Raw genomic sequence first — 23,694 nt, 5'->3', positions numbered from 1 at the left:
TTTGTTTGTTTGTTTTGAGATGGAGGCTCCCTTTGTTGCCAGGCTGGGGTACAGTAGTGCGATCTGCAACCTCTGCCTCCCGGGTTCAAGCAATTCTCCTGCCTCAGCTTCCGGAATAGCTGGGATTACAGGCATGCGCCATCATGCCCAGCTAATATTTGTATTTTTAGTACAGACAGGATTTCACCATATTGGGCGGAATGGTCTCAGTCTCCTGACCTCGTGATCCACCTGTCTTGGCCTCCCAAAGTGCTGAGTTTACAGGTGTGAGCCACCGCGCCCAGCCACTGATAATTCTTGTTTTTAAAATTCATATTATTAAAAAATAAGTATTCAAACAGTGCCAAAGATTTTTCAATGAAAAGTAAGTCTTTTTCCTACCCTGGATTTCCTCTCTCTTGCCAGAGGTAGTAATTACTGTCAGTCTTCCTCTTTTTTTTTTTTTTTTTTTTTTTTTTTGAGACAGAATCTTGCTCTGTCACCCAGGCTGGAGTGCAGGGGCGCTATCTCGGCTCACTGCAAGCTCCGACTCCCAGGTTCATGCCATTCTCCTGCCTCAGCCTCCAGAGTAGCTGGGACTACAGGCACCCGCCACCATGTCTGGCTAATTTTGTTTTTGTATTTTTAGTAGAGATGGGGTTTCACCATCTTAGCCAGGATGGTCTTGATCTCCTGACCTCATGATCTGGGATTACAGGCGTGCGCCACCATGCCCAGCTAATATTTGTATTTTTAGTAGAGACAGGGTTTCACCATGTTGGGCAGAATGGTCTCAATCTCCTGACCTCGTGATCGACCCGCCTCGGCCTCCCAAAGTGCTGGGATTACAGGTGCAAGCCACCGCGCCCAGCCTTTTTTTTTTTTTTTTTTTTTTAAGACAGGGTATTGCTCTATTGCCCAGGCTGGAGTGCAGTGGCACCATCAGGGCTCACTGCAGCCTCCACCTTCTGGGTTTAAGCGATCCTCCCACCTCAGCCTCCTGAGTAGCTAGGACTACGCACATGCCACAATGCCCAGCTAATTTTTGTATTTTTTTGTAGAGATGAGATTTCATCATGTTGCCCAGGCTGGTCTTGAACTCCTGGGCTCAAGTGATCTTCCCGCCTCAGCCTCCCAAAGTACTGAGATTACATGTGTAAGCCACAGTGCCCAGCCACTGTCAGTCTTCTGTCTTTCCAAATAGAGCCTCTGTTTATGTCTGTCTATTCAGACCCTACCTATTTTATTTGTATCCACCCAGGAGGCAGATAGAGCATATTATACAACTGCTCATACCTTTTTTTTTTTTTTTTTTTTTTTTTAAACAGGGTCTCACTCTGTCACCCAGGCTGGAGTGTGGTGGCAAAATTTCAGCTCACTGCAACCTCCGTCTCCCAGGTTCAAGCCATTCTCTTGCCTCAGCCTCCCTAGTAGCTGGGATTACAGGTGCGTGCCTCCAGGCCTGGCTAATTTTTGTATTTTTAGTAGAGACGGGGTTTCAGTATGTTGGCCAGGCTGGTCTCGAACTCCTGACCTCAAGTGATTCGCCCACCTCGGCCTCCCAAAGTGCTAGGATTATAGGCGTGAGCCACTGCGCCTGGCCTCTTTTTGTATTTTTAAAGTAGTACATAATAAATGCTAAAATCATGAAAATAAAATGCAGAAATTTAAAAAAATACTTTTTTTTTTAAATGCAGGACTTGAGCCTAGGAAAGATTTTGAACTTAGATATTAATCAAAACCTCAAATTCCTCTGGGGTCCAGGTGGTGAGGTAAGTGGGAGAGGCTGCCTAGGCAGAACAGGGAGAAGCTGAAGCAGCTGGCCCAGGAGGCTCCACTCCCTCAGCCTCTGCCAGATTGCTGACCTTTGGAAGACAGGCAAAGGAGACAGGACAAACATGATTAGAGAAATAGGGAGAGAACAAAAATTATCTCCCAGGCTGGGTGCAGTGGCTCACACCTGTAATCCCAGCACTTTGGGAGGCTGAAGCAGGTGGATCACCTGAAGTCAGGAGTTTGAGGCCAATCTGGCCAACATGGTGAAACCCAGTCTCTACTAAAAATACAAAAATTAGCCAAGCGTGGTGGCGTGCATAATCCCAGCTACTTGGGAGGCTGAGGCAGGAGGATCGTTTGAACCTGGGAGGCAGAGGTTGCAGTGAGCCAAGATTGCGCCACTGCACTGCAGTCTGGGCTACGGAGTGAGACCGTGTCTCAAAAAAAAAAAGAAAAGAAAGAAAAAAAAATCTCCCATAACAGTCAAGCAAGGAGAGATTTTAGCCTGAGTTAGGGAGTGGAGTCAAATTCTACAGGAAGATCAGGGGCGATGCACTAAAGAAGCAGGTCATTGATGGCCTTTGAGTGTGTCCCTGATGCAAGCCAGATGGTAGATATTTAAGGAGTGGTGAGGAAGAGGAGGCAGCCAATAGGCACCATGGCTCATGCCTGTAATCCCAGCACTTTGGGAGGCTGAGGAGGGCGGATAACCTGAGGTCAGGAGTTTGAGACCAGCCTGGCCAACATGGTGAAACCCCGTCTCCACCAAAAATACAAAAAATTAGCCGGGCATGATGGCGCACACCTGTAATCCTAGCTACGTGGGAGCCTGAGGCAGGGCAATTGCTTGAACCTGGGAGGCAGAGGTTGCAGTGAGCTGAGATCATGCCACTGCACACTCCAGCCTGGGCGACAGAGGGAGACTCTGTCTCAAAAAAAAAAAAAAAAAAAAAAAAAGGGAACCATACCTGGGAAGCCAGAAGCCAGGGGAAGAAAGCTTTGCTAACTCTTTGGAAAGAAAACACTATTGTGTCTGACAGATATACTTGCTCAGGTACTTAAAATCTCAGGTACAATGTAGTTTACTGTGGCATCACATCTATTCATAAGAGCCTAGAGCAACAGAACTGTTCGTCACTGGGAGCCTCACAATGGAAGACTATGGCCATCAGAAAGAATGAGACAGATGTGTTCTCATATGAAAGATAAATCACTAAGTGAAAAACACAAAGTACAGACTGGGCACGGTGGCTCACACCTGTAATGCCAGCATTTTGGTAGGCTGAGGTAGAAGGATCACTTGAGCCCAGTAGTTCGAGACAGCCTGGGCAACACAGGGAAACCCTATCTCTACAAATAATTTAAAAATTAGCCAGGTGTGGTAGTGCGTGCTTGTGGTCCCAGCTGCTCAGGAGGCTGAGGCAGGAGGATCACCTGAACCTAGGAGGTTGAGGCTACAGTGAACCATGGTTGTGTGCTACTGCACTTCAGCCTGGGCAACAGAGCAAGACTGTCTCAAATAAAATAAAATTTAAAAAAATAAAATAGGTAGTGTCTGAATAGACAGACATAAACGGAGACTTTTTTTGCAAAGCTAGAAAGAAAACTGATGGACTGTCTCTGGCAATAGACAAAATCTAAAGAAAGAAAAAGACTCACTTTTCATTGAAAAATCTTTAGCAGTGTTTGAATACTTTTTTTTAATAATATGATTTTTTTTTTTTGAGACGGGGTCTCCCTCTGTCACCCGGTTAGAGGTAGTTGGGTGATCACAGCTCACTGCAGCCTGGAATTCCTAGGCTCAAACAATCCTCCCGCCTCAGCCTCTCAAGTAGCTAGGACTACGATAGTACGCCACCATGCACAGCAATTTTGTTTCTTTTTAATTTTTTGTAAGGGCAGGGTCTTGCTCTGTTGCCCAGACAAGTCTTGAATTCCTGGCCTCAAGCTATTCTCCCACTTCAGCCTCCCAAAGTGCTGGGATTACAGGTGTGAGCCACTGTGCCTGGCTAGGAGCATGATTTTGAAACAAGGATTTTTTTTAAAGTTTTATGAGACAGGTGCTGATGTAATCACATCACCAAAAGAGTGCTGTGTTTGCCCTTGCATGACATAGAAAGAACAGTGAGGAATCCAGTACTCACACCAGCCTCAAGCTTCACTTGTCACTCACAGCTCTAAGGAAGCAAAGTGGTGCTGGAAACTCCCAAAGCCATTAAAGCTGCTTCTGCCACGGCCCGAGCCCCAGCACCAAATGCTTGGCTGCCCATTCACAGAGGCAAGAGCCATACAGGGGCAACCTAAACCCCTCTACGAGCTCCCCCTGCAGAGCCCCACTTTGGCAAACAGACATTCCTGACTTCTAGATCCACTGGATGGTGACTCCTCTGGTCCCACTCCCAGATCTTCACCTCCCCAGATCCTGCAATAATTGTGCAAAGTCTCATTCCTTCCCTTATCCCGTAACACTCACCCATGGTAGCTCAGCTCCCCAAACCAACCCTGATTGTTACCACCTCTTTAACCTTAATATTTTCAACCTACAGGCTTTCTTATTTTACTTTGTTTTTGAGACAGGGTCTCACTCTGTTACCCAGGCAGGAGTGCAGTGGTGAGATCAAAGCTCACTGCAGCCTCAACCTCCCCAGCCCAAGTGATCATCCCACTTCAGTCCCCTGAGTAGCCGGGACTGCAGGCACATGCCATCTTGCCTGGCTAGGTTTTTTATTTAACTTTATTTTTTGCAAAGATGGGGGTCTTGCTGTGTTGCCCAGGCTGGTCTCAAACTCCTAGACTCAAGCCATCCACCCCACTTGGCCTCCCAAAGTGCTAGGATTATAGGCATGAGCCACCATGCCTGGCCTAGGATTTTTTTTTTTTTAACGGAGTCTTGCTCTGTCATCCAGGCTGGACTGTAGTGGCGTGATCTGGGCTCACTGCAACCTCCGCCTCCTGGGTTCAAGCACGTCTCCTGCCTCAGCCTTCCTGAGTAGCTGGGATTACAGGCACCCACCCACCACGCCCAGCTTAATTTTGTATTTTTAGTAGAGGTGAGGTTTCGCTATGTTGGCCAGGCTAGTCTTGAACTCCTGACCTCAGGTGATCTGCCCGCCACAGTCTCCCAAAGTGTTGGAATTACAGGAGTGAGCCACCGCACCCAGCCAGCATTTTCACTGTGTACTGGGCCCCACAAGTTAAGTAGTCAGTCCTGAGTGACTCAATAAAGACAATGTTAGAAAGTTCTCATCATAGGATTTGGATTTGTGTCAGGTTATTTGGGGAGAGTTTGCAAAAACACGGCTTAGCTGATGTTGGCAGGATGTGTGGGGGATTCTGTAATTGGGGAATATCTAAGTATCAGTAGAATTCTCCAGAAAAATAGAACCAAAAGGAGATACAGAGCTAGAGACAGAGATTTACTTTAAGGAATTGCTTCATGCAATTGTAGGAGCTGGCAAGTCCAAACTCCGTAGGGCAGGCCAGCAGACTGAAAATCCACGTAAGAGTGGATGTTGCAGTACTGAGTTTGAAATCCACAGGGCAAGCCAGGCAGGCCAGACACTCAGAGAGGGTGTGTGTGTTTCAGTCTTGAGGCTGAATTCCTTCTTTTTCAGGAAATCTTGGTCTTTGCTTTTTAGGCCTTCAACTGATTGGATGAAGCCCACCCACATTATGAAGGTCAGTGTCCTTTATTCAAAGTCTACTGATTTAAGGGCCAGGCACGGTGGCTCAGGTCTGTAATCCCAGCACTTTGGGAGGCTGAGGCGGGCAGACCATTTGAGGTCAGGAGTTCAAGACCAGCCTGGCCAACATGGTGAAACCCTGTCTCTACTAAAAGTATAAAACTTAGCCGGGCGTGGTGGCACACGCCTGTAGTCCCAGCTACTTGGGAGGCTGAGGCAGGAGAATCGCTTGAATCCAAGAGGCGGAGGTTGCAGTGAGCCGAGATCACACCACTGCACTCCAGCCTGGGCGACAGAGTGAGACTCCATCTCAAAAAAAAAAAAAAGAAAAAGTTAGACAGGTGTGGTGGCACATACCTGTAATCCCAGCCACTTGGAGGCTGAAGCAGGAGAATCGCTTGAACCCCAAGCAGTGGAGACTACAGTAAGCTGAGATCGCACCAATGCACTCCAGCCTCGGTGACAGAGTGAGACTCCATCTCAAAAGAAGAAGAAGAATTAATTAATTAATTAAAAATAAAAATAATAGCCATCTTGGCAACAATTGGTGCTGCCTAAATGAGGAGGCAGGGCCAGCTGTGGAGCCCTCCTGGGGGCCTGGTCAGCAGGGTACCTGTCCTCCACCCCCTAGTGCCTGGTACCCCTGGGGTGAAGCCAACTGAGCATGGAGACTGAGAGCCTGCCAAGAGCAAAAGAGGTTTTCAGGAGGGGACCTCAAAAAGCCTGGTTCCAATGCCAGCATGAGCATCTGGTTCTCAGTCAGTGTTCCTCCTGGGCATTCTGCAGGAGATCATTTCTTTTCTTTTCTTTTCTTTTGAGACAGAGTCTCACTGTGTTCCCCAGGCTGGAGTGCAGTGGTGCGATCTCAGCTCACTGCAACCTCCGCCTCCTGAGTTCAAGCGATTCTCCTGCCTCAGCCTCCTAAGTAGCTAGGAATACAGGTGCCTGCCACCATGCCCGGCTAATTTTTGTATTTTTAATAGAGATGGGGTTTCACCATGTTGGTCAGGCTGGTCTCAAACTCCTGACCTCAGGTGATCTGCCCGCCTCAGCCTCCCAAAGCGCTGAAATTACAGGCGTGAGCCACTGCTCCCGGCAAGAGATCATTTCTCATCCAGATGGCTACTGAGAGCAGGACTCCAGAGAGTGTTCATTTTTTAGTGCAATGTGGGAACCAGGCCTTTAACCCACCCTGTGGGCTTTCCACTAAGAGCCCACAGAGCCAGGTTCAAGGCCTGGTTCTCCCACTTACAGGGCTTGAGCAATTCAGTTTCCCTCCCTGAGTGTTGGTGACCTGTGCTGTGAAATAGAGAGGGACACCTACGACCTGCTGTCAGAGCCCATCAAGGTAAGATCACAAGAGGGAGGTGCCCATCAACATGGGTCTTGTTCATGGAAGAGGCGCAGAGGAAAGATTCATGCATGATTAATGACTGGCGGCAATTTCCTGCCTGCCTTTGGAATGAATCAAAAATAAGTGAAAACGTGTGGCTGAGGCAAAGCATTTGGGTCTTCGGGGACTCTGCAGTGGACCAGAGGAGGCCTGGGGCTGGCTGAGTCATCTAAGTGGGTGATCGGTTTTTTCCTGTTTGCAAAACGAGAGTCAAGTTCCAGAGGGGATACGTGGAGTGGGATTAAACGTTTCTCTCCAAGCATACTCCCAGTGGAAGGCTTCCCAAGAAGCATCATTGGGTAACTTTCCGTTGCCACTATCTGAAAGAGGTGGGAGGAGGAGTGGCAAATTTCTTTTTTCTTTTTTCTTTTCTTTTTTTTTTTTTGAGACAGCGTCTTGCTCTGTCACCCAGGTTGGAGTCCAGTGGTACGATCTCAGCTCACTGCAACCTCTGCCTCTCAGGTTCAAGCAATTCTCCTGCCTCAGCCACCCAAGTAGCTAGCTGGGAATAAAGGGGCGTGCCACCACGCCTGGCTATTTTTAGGTTTTTTTTGTATTTTTAGTAGAGACAGGGTTTCACCATGTTGGCCAGGGTGGTTTCGATCTTCTGACCTTATGATCCACCTGCCTCAGCCTCCCAAAGTGCTGGGATTACAGGCGTGAGCCACCACGCCTGGCCAGAATGGCAAGTTTCTTATCCAAAGATAGTCTCTCTCTAAATCCCAAAACCTTTTTTTTTTTTTTTTTTTTTTTTGAGACAGAGTTTCACTCGGTCACCTAGGCTAGAGTACAGTGGTACCATCTTGGTTCACTGCAAACCCCGCCTCCCAGGTTCAAGTGATTCTCATGCCTCACCCTCCAGAGTAGCTGGGATTATAGGCAAGTGCCACGACGGCCAGCTAATTTTTGTATTTTTAGTAGAGATGGGGTTTCACCACGTTGGCCAGGCTGGTCTCGGACTTCTGGCCTCAATCCACCATGCTGGGATTATAGGTGTGAGCCACCGCGCCCAGCCTAAATTCTGAAATCTTTATAGATGAAATGGATTACTTCAAAATAATACAGGAGAGGCAGATGTAGGTACGTGTATAGATTATACCAGGTCAGCCTGATTTGATGGGTGATGGATATGTGAGGGATTTATTTTTAATCAATAAAAGTTTGTTGTTTTTAAATAGCAAAAAGTTTTTTTGTTTTTTTTTTTGAGACAGTCTTGCTCTGTTGCCCAGGCTGGAGTGCAGTGGTGTGATCTCAGCTCACTGCAAGCTCTGCCTCCCGGGTTCACACCATTCTCCTGCCTCAGCCTTCCGAGTAGCTGGGACTACAGGCTCCTGCCACCACACCTGGCTAATTTTTTTGTATTTTTAGTAGAGATAGGGTTTCACCGTGTTAGCCAGGATGGTCTTGATCTCCTGACCTCGTGATCCTACCACCTCGGCCTCCCAAAGTGCTGGGATTAGAGGCGTGAGCCACCACAGCCAGCCTAGCAAAAAGTTATTTTAAATATAATATCCAATACTCAATATGTATCGAGTCTTTTTTCTTCTTAAAAAAATTTTTATTTCTCAATTATACATAAAAGAGTCTTTTTAAAGTTAACATTCTTTTTTTTCTTTCTTTTTTTTTTTTTTTTAAAGACAGAGTCTTACTCTGTCACCCAGGCTGGAGTGCAGTGGTGCAATCATAACTCACTGTAACCTTAAACTCCTGGGTTCAAGTGATTCTTCTGCCTCAGCCTCCCCAGTAGCTGGGATTATAGGCTTGCAACCACGACCGGCTAATTTTTTTTCAGAGATGGGGTCTCGCTATATTGCCCAGGCTGGTCTCAAACTTCTGGTCTCAAGTGATCCTCCCACCTCACTCTCCCAAACTGTTGGGATTACAGGCACTAGCCACCATGCCTGGCCTAAAATTAATATTTTTTAACCAAGCAATTCCACGTTTAGGAATTTTGCATGAAAGAGATACACAGCAGATTACTAGAAAGAGCTGGGGTTTTAACTGCAAAAAAAAATTGGAAATAACCAAAATGCCTATTAATAAAAGACTGCTTAACATTTATACTATAATTTAAAAATTATAGTATGCCTATTCAATAGAATGCTAGGCACTGTTTACCAAAAAAAGATGATATGAGGCTGGGTGTGGTGGCTCATGCCTGTAATCCCAGGACTTTGGGAGGCCAAGGCGGGCAAATCACTTGAGGTCAGGAGTTGGAGACTAGCCTGGCCAATGTGGTGAAATCCCGTCTCTACTAAAAATACAAAAATTAGCCAGGCATGTTAGTGTGCGCCTGTAATCCCAGCTACTCGGGAGGTTGAGGCAGGAGAATCGTGCCACTGCATTCCAGCCCAGACCACAGAGAAAGGCTCCATCTCAAAAAATAATAATAATAAAAAAAATAATAAATAAAATTAAAGTAAATAAAAGGATGATCTGAAAGCAAAAAATAAACTAAGAAAAATAGTTGTATCTCAGGCCAGGCACAGTGGCTCATGCCTGTAATCCTAGCACTTTGAGAAGCCAAGGTGGGTGAATCACGACGTCAGGAGATTGAGACCATCCTGGCTAACATGGGGAAACTCCGTCTCTATTAAAAATACAAAAAGTTAACCAGGCATGGTGGCATGCACCTGTAGTCTCAGCTACTCGAGAGGCTGAGGCAGGAGAATCGCTTGAACCTGGGAGGCAGAGGTTGCAGTGAGCCAAGATTGCTCCACTGCACTCCACCCTGAGCAACAGAGCAAGACTCCGTCTCAAGAAAACAAAAACAAAACCAAAAACAAACAAACAAAAAACCCAAAAATTAGCCGGGCGTGGTGGCAGGTGCCTGTAATCCCAGCTACTTGTGAGGCTGAGGCAGGAGAATCACTTGAACCCAGGAAGCGGAGGTTGCAGTGAGCCAACATTGCGCCACTGCACTCCAGGCTGAGCAATAAAGTGAGACTCCACCTTGAAAAAAAAATACAGAATGAATTAGGTTTTTCAATGCAGCACTGAACTCCTCCAAGTCCATCAAATGGTTAAATAAATTTGATGGAATTAATTCAGCAGAGACCTGAACAGGGACCAGAAGCGACCATGAGAACATGAGCACTCTAGTGCTCTTGACCTTGAGAATCCACAGGGAATACACTTGGGGTTCAAGTCAGTCTTTTTAGAATCCAAGGGGCAGAGAGATCCCAAATAGCATCTGGGCACATGTAAACATTGAAGTAGATTTTTATGTTCTAACAAAGAAAGATGGCGATAAGGGCCAGGCACGGTGGCTGATGCCTGTAGTCCCAGCACTTTGGGAGGCCGAGGCGGGTGGATTACCTGAGGTCAGGCGTTCGAGACCAGCCTGGCCAACACTGCAAAACCCTATCTCTACTAAAAAATGCAAAAATTAGCCAGGCATGGAGGCACGTGCCTGTAGTCCCAACTACTCAGGAGGCTGAGGAAGGAGAATCGCTTGAACCCTGGAGGCAGAGGTTGCAGTGAGCCGAGATTGTGCCACTGCACTTCAGCCTGGGTGACAGAGCAAGACTCTGTCTCAAAAAAAAAAAAAAAGAAAAAGAAAAAGAAAGAAAGATGGCCGTAGTACACTATTAAGTTTCGGGTGTAGGGGTTAGTCATCGAATATTGTTAAGGTGGGTCCTATTTCCATTTGAAATGTAAATATCATGTACATGACAACAGATTCTTTCATATAGATTCAAGATCAAAACGGCATACCTGCTAAGATAGACTGTTGACTACAGGGGTTTCTTTTTTTATTTATTTTTATTTTTTATTTTTGAGACGGAGTCTTGCTCTATCATCCAGGCTGGAGTGCAGTGGCGCGATCTCTGCTCACTTCAAGCTCCACCTCCCCGGTTCACACCATTCTCCTGCCTTAGCCTCCCGAGTAGCTGGGACTACAGACTCCCGCCACCACACCCAGCTAATTTTTTTCTTTGCATTTTTTTTTTTTTTTTTTTTTTGAGGCAGAGTCTCACTCTGTCGCCCAGGCTGGAGTGCAATGGCTTGGCTCACTGCAAGCTCCGCCTCCTGGGTTCACGCCATTCTCCTGCCTCAGCCTCCCAAGTAGCTGGGACTACAGGCGCCCGCCACTACGCCCGGCTAATTTTTCGTGTTTTTAGTAGAGACGGGGTTTCGCCGTGTCAATCAGGATGGTCTCGATCTCCTGACCTTGTGATCCGCCCGCCTCGGCCTCCCAAAGTGCTGGGATTACAGGCGTGAGCCACCGCGCCCAGCCTCTTTGTATTTTTTAGTAGAGACGGGGTTTCACCCTGTTAGCCAGGATGGTCTTGATCTCCTGACCTCATCATCCGCCCGCCTCGGCCTCCCAAAGTGCTGGGATTACAGGCGTGAGCCACTGCACCTGGCCTACTCCAGGGGTTTCTATCAATACCATAAGAAACCTTTTCCCTTTGACATTTTCTGGATTTTGTTGTTTGGGGGCTGGGTGTGTGTGTGTGTGTGTGTGTGTGTGTATGTGTATGTGCAGTGTCCATCTGTATCAGTGCCAGTGCCTGCTACATTCCTGGTTCTGTATTGAGGAGAAGGATGTATAAAGAACCATGAAATATTAGCCCTCACTTTGTTTTGAATTCTGAGTAATGTTAATTTTTCTTTTTCTTTTTTTTTTTTTTTTGAGACAGTCTTGTCTGTCGCCCAGGCTGGAGTGCAGTGGCATGATCTCGGCTCACTGCAAGCTCCGCTTCCCAGGTTCACGCCATTCTCCTGCCTCAGCCTCCCGAGTAGCTAGGACTACAGGTGCCCGCCACTATGCCTGGCTAATTTTTTTTTATATATATTTTTTAGTAGAGACGGGGTTTCACCATGTTAGCCAGGATGGTCTCGATCTCCTGACCTTGTGATCCACCCGCCTCGGCCTCTCAAAGTGCTGGGATTACAGGCGTGAGCCACTGCACCTGGCCTACTCCAGGGGTTTCTATCAATACCATAAGAAACCTTTTCCCTTTGACATACTCTGAATTTTGTTGTTTGGGGGCTGGGTGTGTGTGTGTGTGTGTGTGTGTGTGTGTGTGTGTGTGTGTGTATGTGCAGTGTCCATCTGTATCAGTGCCAGTGCCTGCTACATTCCTGGTTCTGTATTGAGGAGAAGGATGTATAAAGAACCATGAAATATTAGCCCTCACTTTGTTTTGAATTCTGAGTAATGTTAATTTTTCTTTTTTCTTTTTTTTTTTTTTTGAGACAGTCTTGTCTGTCGCCCAGGCTGGAGTGCAGTGGCATGATCTCGGCTCACTGCAAGCTCCGCTTCCCAGGTTCACGCCATTCTCCTGCCTCAGCCTCCCGAGTAGCTGGGACTACAGGTGCCCGCCACTATGCCCGGCTAATTTTTTTTTTTTTAATTTTTTAGTAGAGACGGGGTTTCACCGTGTTAGCCAGGATGGTCTCGATCTCCTGCCCTTGTGATCCACCCGCCTCGGCCTCTCAAAGTGCTGGGATTACAGGCATGAGCCACTGCGCCTGGCCGAGTAATGTTAATTTTTCTCAAAACTGAATTTTCTTAAAAGAATTTTTTTTCTTTTAGATTTAATGAGGTATTGCTAACTGAAGCCAGTTTGACATAGTGAGAGAGATGTCAAATTGATTTGAAAGGTGTGCAGCCTGATTTAAAACTAAACCCTGAATCCTTTTAAAGAACAATAAAACATATTTTACATGCAAAAAAATCATGTATATATGTTAGTATATGCATAGGAAAAACTAGAAAGAAGAGTGTTAGCCAAGCCATCCAATGTCTTATTTCTCTGTATGTTCTCAGCACCTTCTCAGTTAGATGCTGAGAACATACAGAGAAATAAGAAGTTTGAATGTAAATTCCACGAAGAAAGAGAACTTTTGTTTTGTTCTCTGTTATGTTCCCAGTGTCTGACACATGATCTCTACTTGGTAAATATTTATGGGCTGGAAGGGAGAAGGAAGGGAGGATGAGAGGAGGGAGGGAGCGGTAGAAAAGAGTCCTGGCCCCCAAGTTGTTCGCTGTTATTCACAGCCAGGCTTGGAAACAGATGTGTGGGCAGAGTGCAAAGAACACTGGGAGAAAAGGGCTCTGAGTTGGTAGGGACTTTGCATAAACTCTCTCTCGTCCTTATGTTAGCATCCTCCTTTCCTCAGAAGAGAAGTCATTTGCAAAGTCATCAGGCATGAAGCCCATCTTCAAATTCAAGGCTTAGCGGGCATGGTGGTTCAGGCCTATAACCTCAGCATTTTGGGGGGCTGCAGCAAGAGGATTGCTTGAGCCCATGAGTTCAAGACCAGTCTAAGAGACCCTATCTCTTAGAAAAAAATTAATTAGGCTGGGCACGGTGGCTCATGCCTGTAATCCCAGCACCTTGGGAGGCTGAGGTGGGCAGATCACCTGAGGTCAGGAGTTCAAGACAAGCCCAGCCAACAGGACGAAACCCTATCACTACTACTAAAAATATAAAAATTAGCCAGGGGTGGTGGCAGGTGTCTGTAATCCCAGCTACTCAGTAGGCTGAGGCAGGAGAATCCCTTGAACCCGGGAGGTGGCTACAATGAGCCAAGATCGTGCCATTGCACTGCAGCCTGGGTGACAGAGCGAGACTCCATCTCGGGAAAAAATAAAAATAAAAAATAATAATTAAAAAACAAATTCAAGGCTTATGTGGTTGCAGAGAACACTCTTCTTTGAGGACAAATGAGAACCAGATATTCCTGTTAAGTCAGGGGCACAAGTGTTGGCAATGAATATACTGTATCTCCAAAGCAGATAGATCTTAGACAACCAGAATCTCTGGGGAAAGGCCACATTCATCAACCTCTGGGGGAAACTGGCTTCAAGTGACTCAGAGGTGACACCCAATGTCGCTCTGGGTAACTACACAGAAATCCTAAACGGTGTTAAAGAAGAGGGAGCAAGGCTGCCCTTTACTTCCAATGCTGTCCAGCCAGCTCCATAAGGCTCTGAGAGGCTGACTCAGGTGAGCCAGGGCTCAAGTGAGGAGACTGGCCAGGGCTTGGCTAAAAGAGCCTCTCACTCAAAAGTAAGCCCAAAGCAAGATAAGCTGCATTCTCAGGGCTGCTGTATATTTTCTCCGCCTGAATAAGCTGCTGCTGATTTAGTTATCCGGGTTCTTCTCAGATTCCTGTGGCTGCATTTGAATAGCAGAAATCCTGGCAAGAGGAGATGAAGATCTGGGCTAAAAACTTCACTGAGGCTAACATCTCAGGAGGACCCTGGAGTCACATGAGCCTGGTGGGAATCTGCTTTGCCTCCTACCAGCTATGTAGCGCTGGTCACACAACTTCACCTTCCTAAGCCTCAGTTTCTTGCTTTTAAATGGAGATGATGATACCTATTTTGCAAGGTTGCTGAGTTGATTGCATGAGATCACCGACGTGCACAGTAATAAAATAGAAAAGGCTTAGCAAGTATTGCTGTCATTACTTCTGTGGCTGACATTTACTAAGCCCTTACCAAAGCCTTTGACAGTCACTCTCTTTTTTCCTTCCTTCCTTCCTTTCTCTCTCTTTTTCTTTTTTTGAGACAGGGTCTAGCTCTGTTGCCCAGGCTGGAGTAGAGTGGCCCGATCACAGCATCATGGCTCACAGCAGCCTCGACCTCCTGGGCTCAAGCAATCCTCCCATCTCAGCCCCCTCCCCTACAAGAAGCTGGAATTACAGGCATGTGGCAGGCACCACACCCAGCTAATTTTCAAATTTTTTGTAGAGACAGTGTCTTGCTATGTTGCCCAGGCTGGTCTCCAAGTCCTGGCCTCAAGCAATCCACCCACTTCAGCCTCCCGAAGTGCTAGGATTACCGACATGAGCCACCACACCCAACAAATCACTGCCTTTTTCAATGCTCACAACAAACCTCTGAAGTAGCTAATATTTCTTTTCTTTTCTTTTTTTTGAGACAGAGTTTCACTCTTGTCGCTCAGGCTGGAGTGCAGTGGCGCGATCTTGGCTCACTGCAACCTCCGCCTCCCGGGTTCAAGCGATTCTCCTGCCTCAGCTTCCCAAGTAGCTGAGAGTACAGGTGCCTGCCACCACGCCCGGCTAATTTTTATATTTTTAGTAGAGACGAGGTTTCGCCATGTTGGCCAGGCTAGTCTCGAACTCCTGACCTCAGGTGATCCACCCACCTCGGGCTCCCAAAGTGCTGGGATTACAGGCGTGAGCCACTGCGCCCAGTAAGTTTCCATTTTAAACACTCCACAGTCTGTATTTCCTATGAATTGGTACTTGGATCTACAGACTTGTTTGTATTTATGTTCAATCTTTTTGCCAAAAAATATTTCAAAAATGGTGTTGAGCGTGCTTTCCTCACAGACGCACAATCACCAATTGTCTCTTTGTGGTATCAGCAGCCATTGGTGCTTGATGACAGGATCCACAGTTCATTAGGAGTGCTTCTTTATTTCTGTTTGGTGAGGTGACCAGGTCACCAACCCTTCCCAGTTCACCTGGAACTTCCCCCGTTTTGGCACCTTCAGTCCCATGTCCCAGGAAACCACTCAGTCCCAGGACAGCTGGTCACCCTGCAGGAAAGCCATGTTTTAGGCAGTGACTCTTCCCACCCCCACTCTGCCTCCCTTTGCCATAGTGGGCAGAGAAGTAGGAGACAGGATGTGGATAACGGGCTGGAGAATGCAGGGCGAGTGGTCTGTATCTAGTGGCCAGTCTTGGGTGTAATTGACACCTTAGTAGTTGTCCACCTAGTATCCGCTTTCACCTTCTTGCAATCCCCTGATTTTTGATTAGGTGATGGTCCCTACCCACAGCCCACATGCTTCACGGGCACTGATGCTAGCCCCAGCTTCCATGACCAGCTGCTCCCTTCCAGAACCCAGGACGAAGCCGGTCAGTGCAAGCCAGTCCCCATGCCACACCTTGGGCCAATAAATCACAAGGGGTAATTTGTCAGAGGCATTTGGGAAAACATTTCCTTATTCCTTTTTTAAAAAATTATATTTACTTTTATTTTTTTCATCTAGAATTTCTGATGAAGATCACTCTTTAAAATATGTATATGTGGCCAGGAGCGGTGGCTCACACCTGTAATCCCAGCATTTTGGGAGGCCGAGGCAGGCAGATCACGAGGTCAGGAGATTGAGACCCTCCTGGCTAATATGGTGAAACCCCGTCTCTACTAAAAGTACAAAAAATTAGCTGGGCGTGGCATCGTGCGCCTGTAGTCCTAGCTACTCGGGAGGCTGAGGCAGGAGAATGGCGTGAACCTGGGAGGTGGAGCTTGCAGTGAGCCAAGATCGCGCCACTGCACTCCAGCCTGGGCGACAGAGCGAGACTCCGTCTCTCAAAAATAAATAAATAAATAAATAAATAAATAAATAAATAAAATATGTGTATGTGTATGTACGTATGTACACACACACACACCATTCAACCATTGGCTGGGCATGGTGGCTCACACCTTCCTGCACTTTGGGAAGCTGAGGCAGGAGGATATCCTGAGCCCAGGAGTTTGAGACCTGCCTGAGCATCATAGTGAGACCCCATCAGAACAAAAAAAATTGTTTAATTAAAATATATATAATTGAATTTTATTTTATATATTATATATATGTTTATATATATACCATATATATATATATAATTCAAATAGTTGAATTTAGGCTGGTCAAGGTGGGTCACACCTGTAATCCCAGCACTTTGGGAGATTGAGGCAGGTGGATCACACCTCAGGTCAGGAGTTCGAGACCAGCCTGGCCAACATGATGAAACCCCATCTCTACTAAAAATACAAAAATTAGCCGGGTGTGGTGGCAAGCGCCAGTAATCCCAGCTACTCAGGAGGCGAGTTTATGTTACTTTGTGTAAACATATGCTTTCATTCCTCTCAGTCAGAGATACCTAGGAATAAGATTGCTGGATCAATTTATCTTTACATTTTTATTAAACTTTCCAACTGCTTTCCAAAGTGGCAGGCCCCATTTTACTTTCCTACCGGCAATGTGGGAGAGTTTCTGTTTCTCCATATCCTCACCACTTATTATTCTCTTTTTGAGTATTAGTCATCCTAGTGGATATGAAGTAGTATCTCATTATGCATTGCTTTTCTTAAAGATATGGTCTCACTCCATTGCCCAGGCTGGAGTACAGTGGCACAATCATAGCTCACAGTAGCCTCAAACTTCTGGGCTAAAACTATCCCCCCACCTCAGCCTCAGCCTCCTTAGTGGCTAGGACTAAAGGCACACACCACTGCGCCTGGCTAATTTTTTACCTTTTTTTTTTGAGATAGAGTTTAGCTTTTATTGCCCAGGCTGGAGTGCAACGGTACGATCTCGGCTCACCGCAACCTCCACCTCCCGGGTTCAAGCAATTCTCCTGCCTCAGCCTCCCAAGTAGCTAGGATTACAGGCATGAGCCACCGCGCCCGGCTGGCTATTATATCTTTAACACATCTCCAAGGTTTCCTCATCTCCATTTTGAACAGAGAGGGCTTCAGCAGGTAACAGCATCTGGCCTAAATGTATTTTATTTCTTTTGTATATGTTTTGTTTTGTTTTCTGTTCCTGTGTTTTTTGGTTTTTTTTTTTTCTTTTGACACGGAGTCTGTGTCATCTCGGCTTACTGCAAACTCCATCTCCCAGGTTCAAGCGATTCTCCTGCCTCAGCCTTCCAAGTAGCTGGAATTACAGGTGCGCACCACCACGCCCAGCTAATTTTTGTATTTTTAGTAGAGACAGGGTTTTGCCATGTTGGTCAGGCTGGTCTTAAACTCCTGACCTCAGGTGATTCACCCGCCTCAGCCTCCCAAAGTGCTGGGATTACAGGCGTGAGCTACCGCACTCTGCCTATAAAAAATTTAAGGCCAGGTGTGGTGGCTCATGACTGTAATCCCGGGACTTTGGGAGGCTGAGGTGGGCAGATCACATGAGGTCAGGAGTTTGAGACCAGCCTGGCAACATCGTGAAACCCCCGTCTCTACTAAAACTACAAAAATTAGCTGGGTGTGGTGGCACGCGCCTATAGTCCCAGCTACTTGGGACTTAAAGCAGGAGAATCTCTTGAACCTGGGAGGTGGAGGTTTCAGTGAGCCGAGACCGCAATAGTGCATTCCAACCTGGGCGACAGAGCAAGACTCCATCTCCAAAAAAAAAAAAAAAAAAAAAAAATCTAGTTTATCATCTGTATCACAGGCAGTACTGGTGTTCTGCTGTTTTCTGGTAAAATCTTCACTTCATGTTTTAAAATTTGTGGTAATGTACCAAGTATCACAGCCAATTTGTTAATCTTCCTTTCTTATAAATTATACTATTAGTTTTGCCTCTTTTTTTTTTTTTTTTTTTTTTTTTTGAGACAGAGTCTTGCTCTGTCACCCAGGCTGGAGTGCAGTGGCGCGATCTCGGCTCACTGCCAGCTCCACCTCCCAGGTTCACGCCATTCTCCTGCCTCGGCCTCCCAAGTAGCTGGGATTACAGGCGCCCACCACCACGGCCAGCTAATTTTTTGTATTTTTAGTAGAGACGGGGTTTCACCATGTTAGCCAGGATGGTCTCGATCTCCTGGCCTTGTGATCCACCCGTCTCGGCCTCCCAAAGTACTGGGATTACAGGCATGAGCCACCGTGCCTGGCTTTTTTTTTTATTTTAAGACGGAGTTTTGCTCTTGTTGCCCAGGCTGGAGTGCAATGGCGCGATCTCAGCTCACTGCAACCTCTGCCTCCCGGGTTCAAGGGATTGTCCTGCCTCAGCCTTCTGAGTAGCTGGGATTACAGGCATGTGCCACCATGCCTGGCTAATTTTTGTATTTTTAGTAGAGACGGGGTTTCACCATGTTGGTCAGGCTGGTCTCGAACTCCTAACCTCGTGATCTGCCTGCCTCAGCCTCCCAAAGTGCTGGGATTACAGGCGTGAGCCACCATGCCCAACCAAATCTAGGGCTGGAACATGGCTGCAGCATACAAATAGAATTGAATTCCATAGTTTTGTTAACCCTGTTTTTTGTTTGTTTGTAGTTGTTGCTGTTTTTGAGACAGAGTCTCGCTCTGTCGCCTAGGCTGGAGTGCAGTGGTGCAATCTCGGCTCACTGCAAACTGCCTCCCGAGTTCAAACTATTCTCCTGCCTCAGCCTCCCAAGTAGGTGGGACTACAGGCGCCCACCACCACACCCGGCTAATTTTTGTATTTTATTAGAGACAGGGTTTCACCATATTGGCCAGGCTGGTCTGGAACTCCTGACCTTGTGATCCGCCCACCTCGGCCTCCCAAAGTGCTGGGATTACAGGCATGAGCCATCACACCCAGCCCCTGTTTTGTTTTTGTTTTGCTTGTTTCTTAGGGTTGTTTTTCTATTTATGGTAAAGGCATTGACTTTCCATTTGTAGCATCAATAGAATATTTCCTGTTTACAATAACCGTATGTCATAGTAAATGGTAAAGGGATTTAAAGCAGTGGTTTTCAGCTGCCAGAGGCCTGAGAGAGTTTGGGCACAGTCTGTGTGATCGGGCAGAAGGCCTGTGGGAAGTTTAGCTGAGGACAGGGCCAGGAAAGGTGATGGACGGTGGGGGTCTGTCCTGGTCACCAGGCCCCTGGGTCCTGCCCACCTGCTTGGAGCTCCCCACCCATCACACATGATGCTGCCAAGCCCTCTGGGTATTGTGAGCAAATACCTTAGGAGAGAAGCTGATGAGCTTTGTTTCTTGAAATGCACAGGTTCCTTGGACATCCCTGAGAGGTCAATCATGAAAGTCAACTTGGTTTTCTCCCCCTCATTTGGGTTCAGAATTTAAAGTCCACACACACAGGCAGTAAGATGATATAGATAAGGACATCATCACTCGGTTTCGGATGTTAAAATGTCTAGGTGGGTTAGGGGTGATTTGAGATCACACAACCTTGTGCCACAAAGAGGAATTCCCAGGCCGGAGGGAGACATTTTATTGCCATGTTATGATCTTATCATTGAGTTGAAAGGCAATCTTGTTTCATTTTGGATTCTTTCTTATGTTTATGTCTTATAAGGGCACTTTGAATTTCCAAGCAAATAATAATTTTGAATTAGCTTTTAATCATTGACTTCTAGCACAGTTATATGATCAGAAACATGCTGTGTGATTTGATTGCTCTCAAATATATTGAGATTTGCTGGAACAAAATAAGTCAGGTTAATTTTTGTAAATATACCATGCATGCTTAAAATGAATGTATGTACATTTGTTCCTGAGATACAGGTTGATGGACGGATGGCTACATGGATGTGATGGAGATGGTTTACTATCGGGACCTTCCGCATCCTGCTGATGTTTTGTTGCTTAGGATATGAATGGCTGAGCGGAGGCTGTAAAACCTGGCACTCTGCTTGGGTATGAGGTTCTTCCTGCCATCCTGCCATCATTTATTTTTTATGTTTTGTCGCCAAAAGTGACCTTGAGGAACCCTGGGAGCTCAGGAAGGAAGGAGCACCCAGAAGCAGGGACAGGGAGCTGGTTGGGGAGGACCAGAAATCAGGTTTGTGAAGGTTCCAGAGAGGACCTGTCCTTGGGAGGAGAGTGGAAGACTGAGATGGGGGAGGGGTCATTGGAATGATGCGGGAGCTACTTGGCATTGTCCATTGTGAGGCACCACCGGGGTCATCAGGGATTGGTGGAGAGGGAGTATAAAGCCCCAGGGTTGCTAAGGGAGGGCCCAGACCGAAGAAGGTTTGGTGGATAGCAGAACGTTTGTCTCCCTCTAATTGCTCCTAAACCTCACGCTCCCTTGCCCTGCGTGTCCTGTTGCTTCCCTGATCTTCTCCGTGACCTGTAGCTAAACCTTCCTCCAGCACTTGAGAACTTAATTTGAACCGGATCCTTTCCCAGACCCCTTTCTTCTTCCCCTCCTCCTCCTCCACCTCCTCCAGGTGCCCAACAGCCCCCTTCTCCTCCTTTCCCTTCCCTTACTTCCCCCCTTCCCCTCCCCTTCCCCTCCCCCTCCCCTCCCCCTCCCCAACTCAGATCCCGGCCCGGTCCCGTCCCCTTCCCTCCCCCCTTCCCTAAGCCACCTCCACCTCTGTCCTGGCCGCCTCAGGGCGCCCTGAAAGGACCAGGACATGCGGGTGCGGTGGATGCTCTTTTGGCTCCTCTTTTGGCTCCTGCTGGAATTTATCAGCCATCAGTGCATCTCTGTGAGTAGACGCTGGACCCGTGGGGTTTCTTCCTTTTTACTGGGCTGTGTCATGCAGCATGAAATGACACAGCTCAGGCCTGTAATCCCAGCACTTTAGGGGGCCGAGGTGGGCAGATCACTTGAGTCCAGGAGTTGAAGACTAGCCAGGGCATCATAGCGAAACCCCATCTCTACAAAAAATTCCAAAAAAGATTAGTTGGGCCTGGTGGTGTGTACCTGTTATCCCAGTTACTGGAGAGGCTGAGGTGAGAGGATCGCTTGGGCCCAGGAGCTGGACGTTGCAGTGAGCCGAGATGGCCCCGCTGCACTCTTGTCTCTAACAAACAAAATGGACCAAAACAAAGTGAAATGTCATTTGATTTGTGTCATCTGGTTTGATGACTTTTTTTTTTTTTTTTTTTTAGACAGAGTCTCACTCTGTCGCCCCGGCTGGAGTGCAGTGGCAAGATCTCGGCTCACTGCAACCTCCGCTTCTGGGGTTCAAGCAATTGTCCTGCCTCAGCCTCCTGAGTAGCTCAGATTACAACGCCTGGCTAATTTTTGTATTTTTAGTAGACCACCACGCCTGGCTAATTTTTATATTTTTAGTAGAGACGGGGTTTCACCATGTTCCCAGGATAGTCTCCATCTCTTGACCTCGTGATCCGCCTGCCTCAGCCTCCCAGTGCTGGGATTACAGGCGTGGGCCACCGCGCCTGGCCAAAATATATAACCTTAAGTGTAAGTTTACTAACTTTGGAAAGTACATACACCAGCATAAACCAACCCCCTTTCAAGATCTACATTATTTTATTTATTTATTTATTTTTTGAGACAGTTTCTCCCTTGTTGCCCAGGCTGGAGTGCAATGGGGCAATATCAGCTCACCTCAACCTCTGCTTCCCAGGTTCGAGCGATTCTCCTGCCTCAGCCTCCCGAGTGGCTGGGATTACAGACATGTGCCACCACTCCCAGCTAATTTTGTATTTTTAGTAGAGATAGGGTTTCTCCATGTTGGTCAGGCTGGTTTTGAACTCCCGACCTCAGGTGATCCGCCCGCCTCGGCCTCCCAAAGCGTTGGGATTACAGGCGTGAACCACCGTGCCCAGCCAAGATCTACACTATTATGTCACCCCAGAAAGTGAACTCTCACTCTTCCCAGCCAGTCTCTTTCTTATCATAGGTTAGCTTGCTTATTCTGGAATTTCGCGTATACAGATGCATGCCATGCCATAGGTACTCTTTTGTGTCTGCTTTGTTCTGCTCAACACCATGTTTCTGAAATCATTACCATTGTTGTATGGTTCTCTAACTCCATCATTTCCATTTCAGACTCAGCATATACTGAGTTCAACCTGTTGAAGGGCTATCTCTGTTTAATTCACCATCTTGAAAGAAACATTTAAAATTGAGATGTTTTCAAGAATATATAGTTAAATCCTGAGGAATCCATGTAGAAATGTTATCACAAGCTGTCTGAACTTACTCAGGGGAAGTCTTCGCCTTCACTCACATAAGAGTCTAATGGAATTAATATCAACAATCTTAGAGAAATCCCACACTATTCATGCCATTTTCATGATCTCCACCTTGGTAATTTTTTTTTTTTTTTTTTTTTTTTTTTTTTTTTTTTTTTTTTGAGACAGAGTCTCGCTCTGTCACCCAGGCTGAAGTGCAGTGGTGCGATCTCGGCTCACTGCAACCTCTGCCTCCCAGGTTCAAGTGATTCTTCTGCCTCAGCCTCCCAAGTAGCTGGAACTATAGGCACATGCCACCATGCCCTGCTAATTTTTTGTATTTTTAGTAGAGATGGGTTTCACCGTGTTAGCTAGGATGGTCTCAATCTCCTGATCTCGTGGTCCACCCACCTTGGCTTCCCAAAGTGCTGGGATTGCAGGCGTGAGCCACCACGCCCGGCCCACCTTGTTAATTTTTAAGCACTAAAATTTGATACTTATTTGTGAATGAAGTAATCTCTTCATTGTGTTTTTTTTTTTTTACTTATGCTGAGATTTAAATGACAAAGATTCATATAATCCAAGAGAGAAGTATTATTTAGAGGGATTCTTTTACCATGTGATATATAATAAATGCATCCAATGCTATACATCAATTTAAAAAACAAGTAAATAACTTTAAAGAAAAGATAACTACTGGCCAGGTGCAGTGGCTCACACCTGTATTCCCAGGACTTTGGGAGGCCGAGGCAGGTGGATCATGAGGTCAGGAGTTGGAGACCAGCCTGGCCAAGATGGTGAAACCCTGTTTCTACTAAAAATACAAAAATTAGCCGAGCGTGGTGGCAGGCGCCTGTAATTCCAGTTACTCAGTAGCTGAGGCAGGAGAATCGCTTGAACCCGGGAGGCGGAGGTTGCAGTGAGCTGAGATCATGCCACTGCAATCTAGCCTGGGTGACAGAGCAAAACTTTGTCTCAAAACAAAAAAGAAAAGATAAGATAATTACTTTATACTTAGCTTGTCTTAGCCATGAGTGACGGGCTGCATGTGGCCCAGGACAGTTTTGAATGCAGTTCAACACAAATTTGTAAACTTTCTTAAAACGTTAGGAGATTTTGGCCAGGTACAGTGGCTCATGCCTGTAATCCCAGCACTTTGGGAGGCTGAGGAGGGCAGATTACCTGAGGTCAGGAGTTCGAGACCACCCTGGCCAACATGGCAAAACCCCATCTCCACAGAAAATACAAAAATTTGCTGAGTGCACTGTCAGGCACCTGTACTCCCAGCTACTCAGGAGGCTGAGGCAGG

The 23,694-nt window shown here is 46.7% G+C and overlaps 1 protein-coding gene across 18 annotated transcripts in view; it reads left to right on the top strand.

The window, feature by feature from the left end:
• Window positions 1-23,694, top strand: part of NPIPB2 (nuclear pore complex interacting protein family member B2) — a 60,726-nt gene that overhangs the window by 24,997 nt on the left and 12,035 nt on the right. For 3 of the 18 annotated variants that reach the window (XM_063598379.1, XM_055099514.2, XM_055099513.2), the window contains one exon: window positions 5,394-5,433. The exons of 1 other annotated variant lie outside the window; for it this stretch is intronic. In XM_063598379.1, the coding sequence (XP_063454449.1) occupies window positions 5,394-5,433 (40 nt within the window). Of the gene's footprint in view, window positions 1-5,369; window positions 5,434-6,692; window positions 6,787-13,954; window positions 14,069-16,428; window positions 17,291-20,015; window positions 20,148-20,188; window positions 20,293-20,316; window positions 20,948-23,694 lie in introns of those variants that run through there. 14 more of the 18 variants (XM_055099508.2, XM_055099505.2, XM_055099506.2 and 11 more) reach the window with 11 other exon arrangements.

The sequence above is a fragment of the Pan paniscus genome, chromosome 18, assembly GCF_029289425.2.
Source record: "Pan paniscus chromosome 18, NHGRI_mPanPan1-v2.0_pri, whole genome shotgun sequence".
In the NCBI taxonomy this organism is placed as follows: domain Eukaryota; kingdom Metazoa; phylum Chordata; class Mammalia; order Primates; family Hominidae; genus Pan; species Pan paniscus.
Note: the sequence above shows the minus strand (reverse complement) of the source record. Positions and strands in the feature narration are given on the sequence as shown.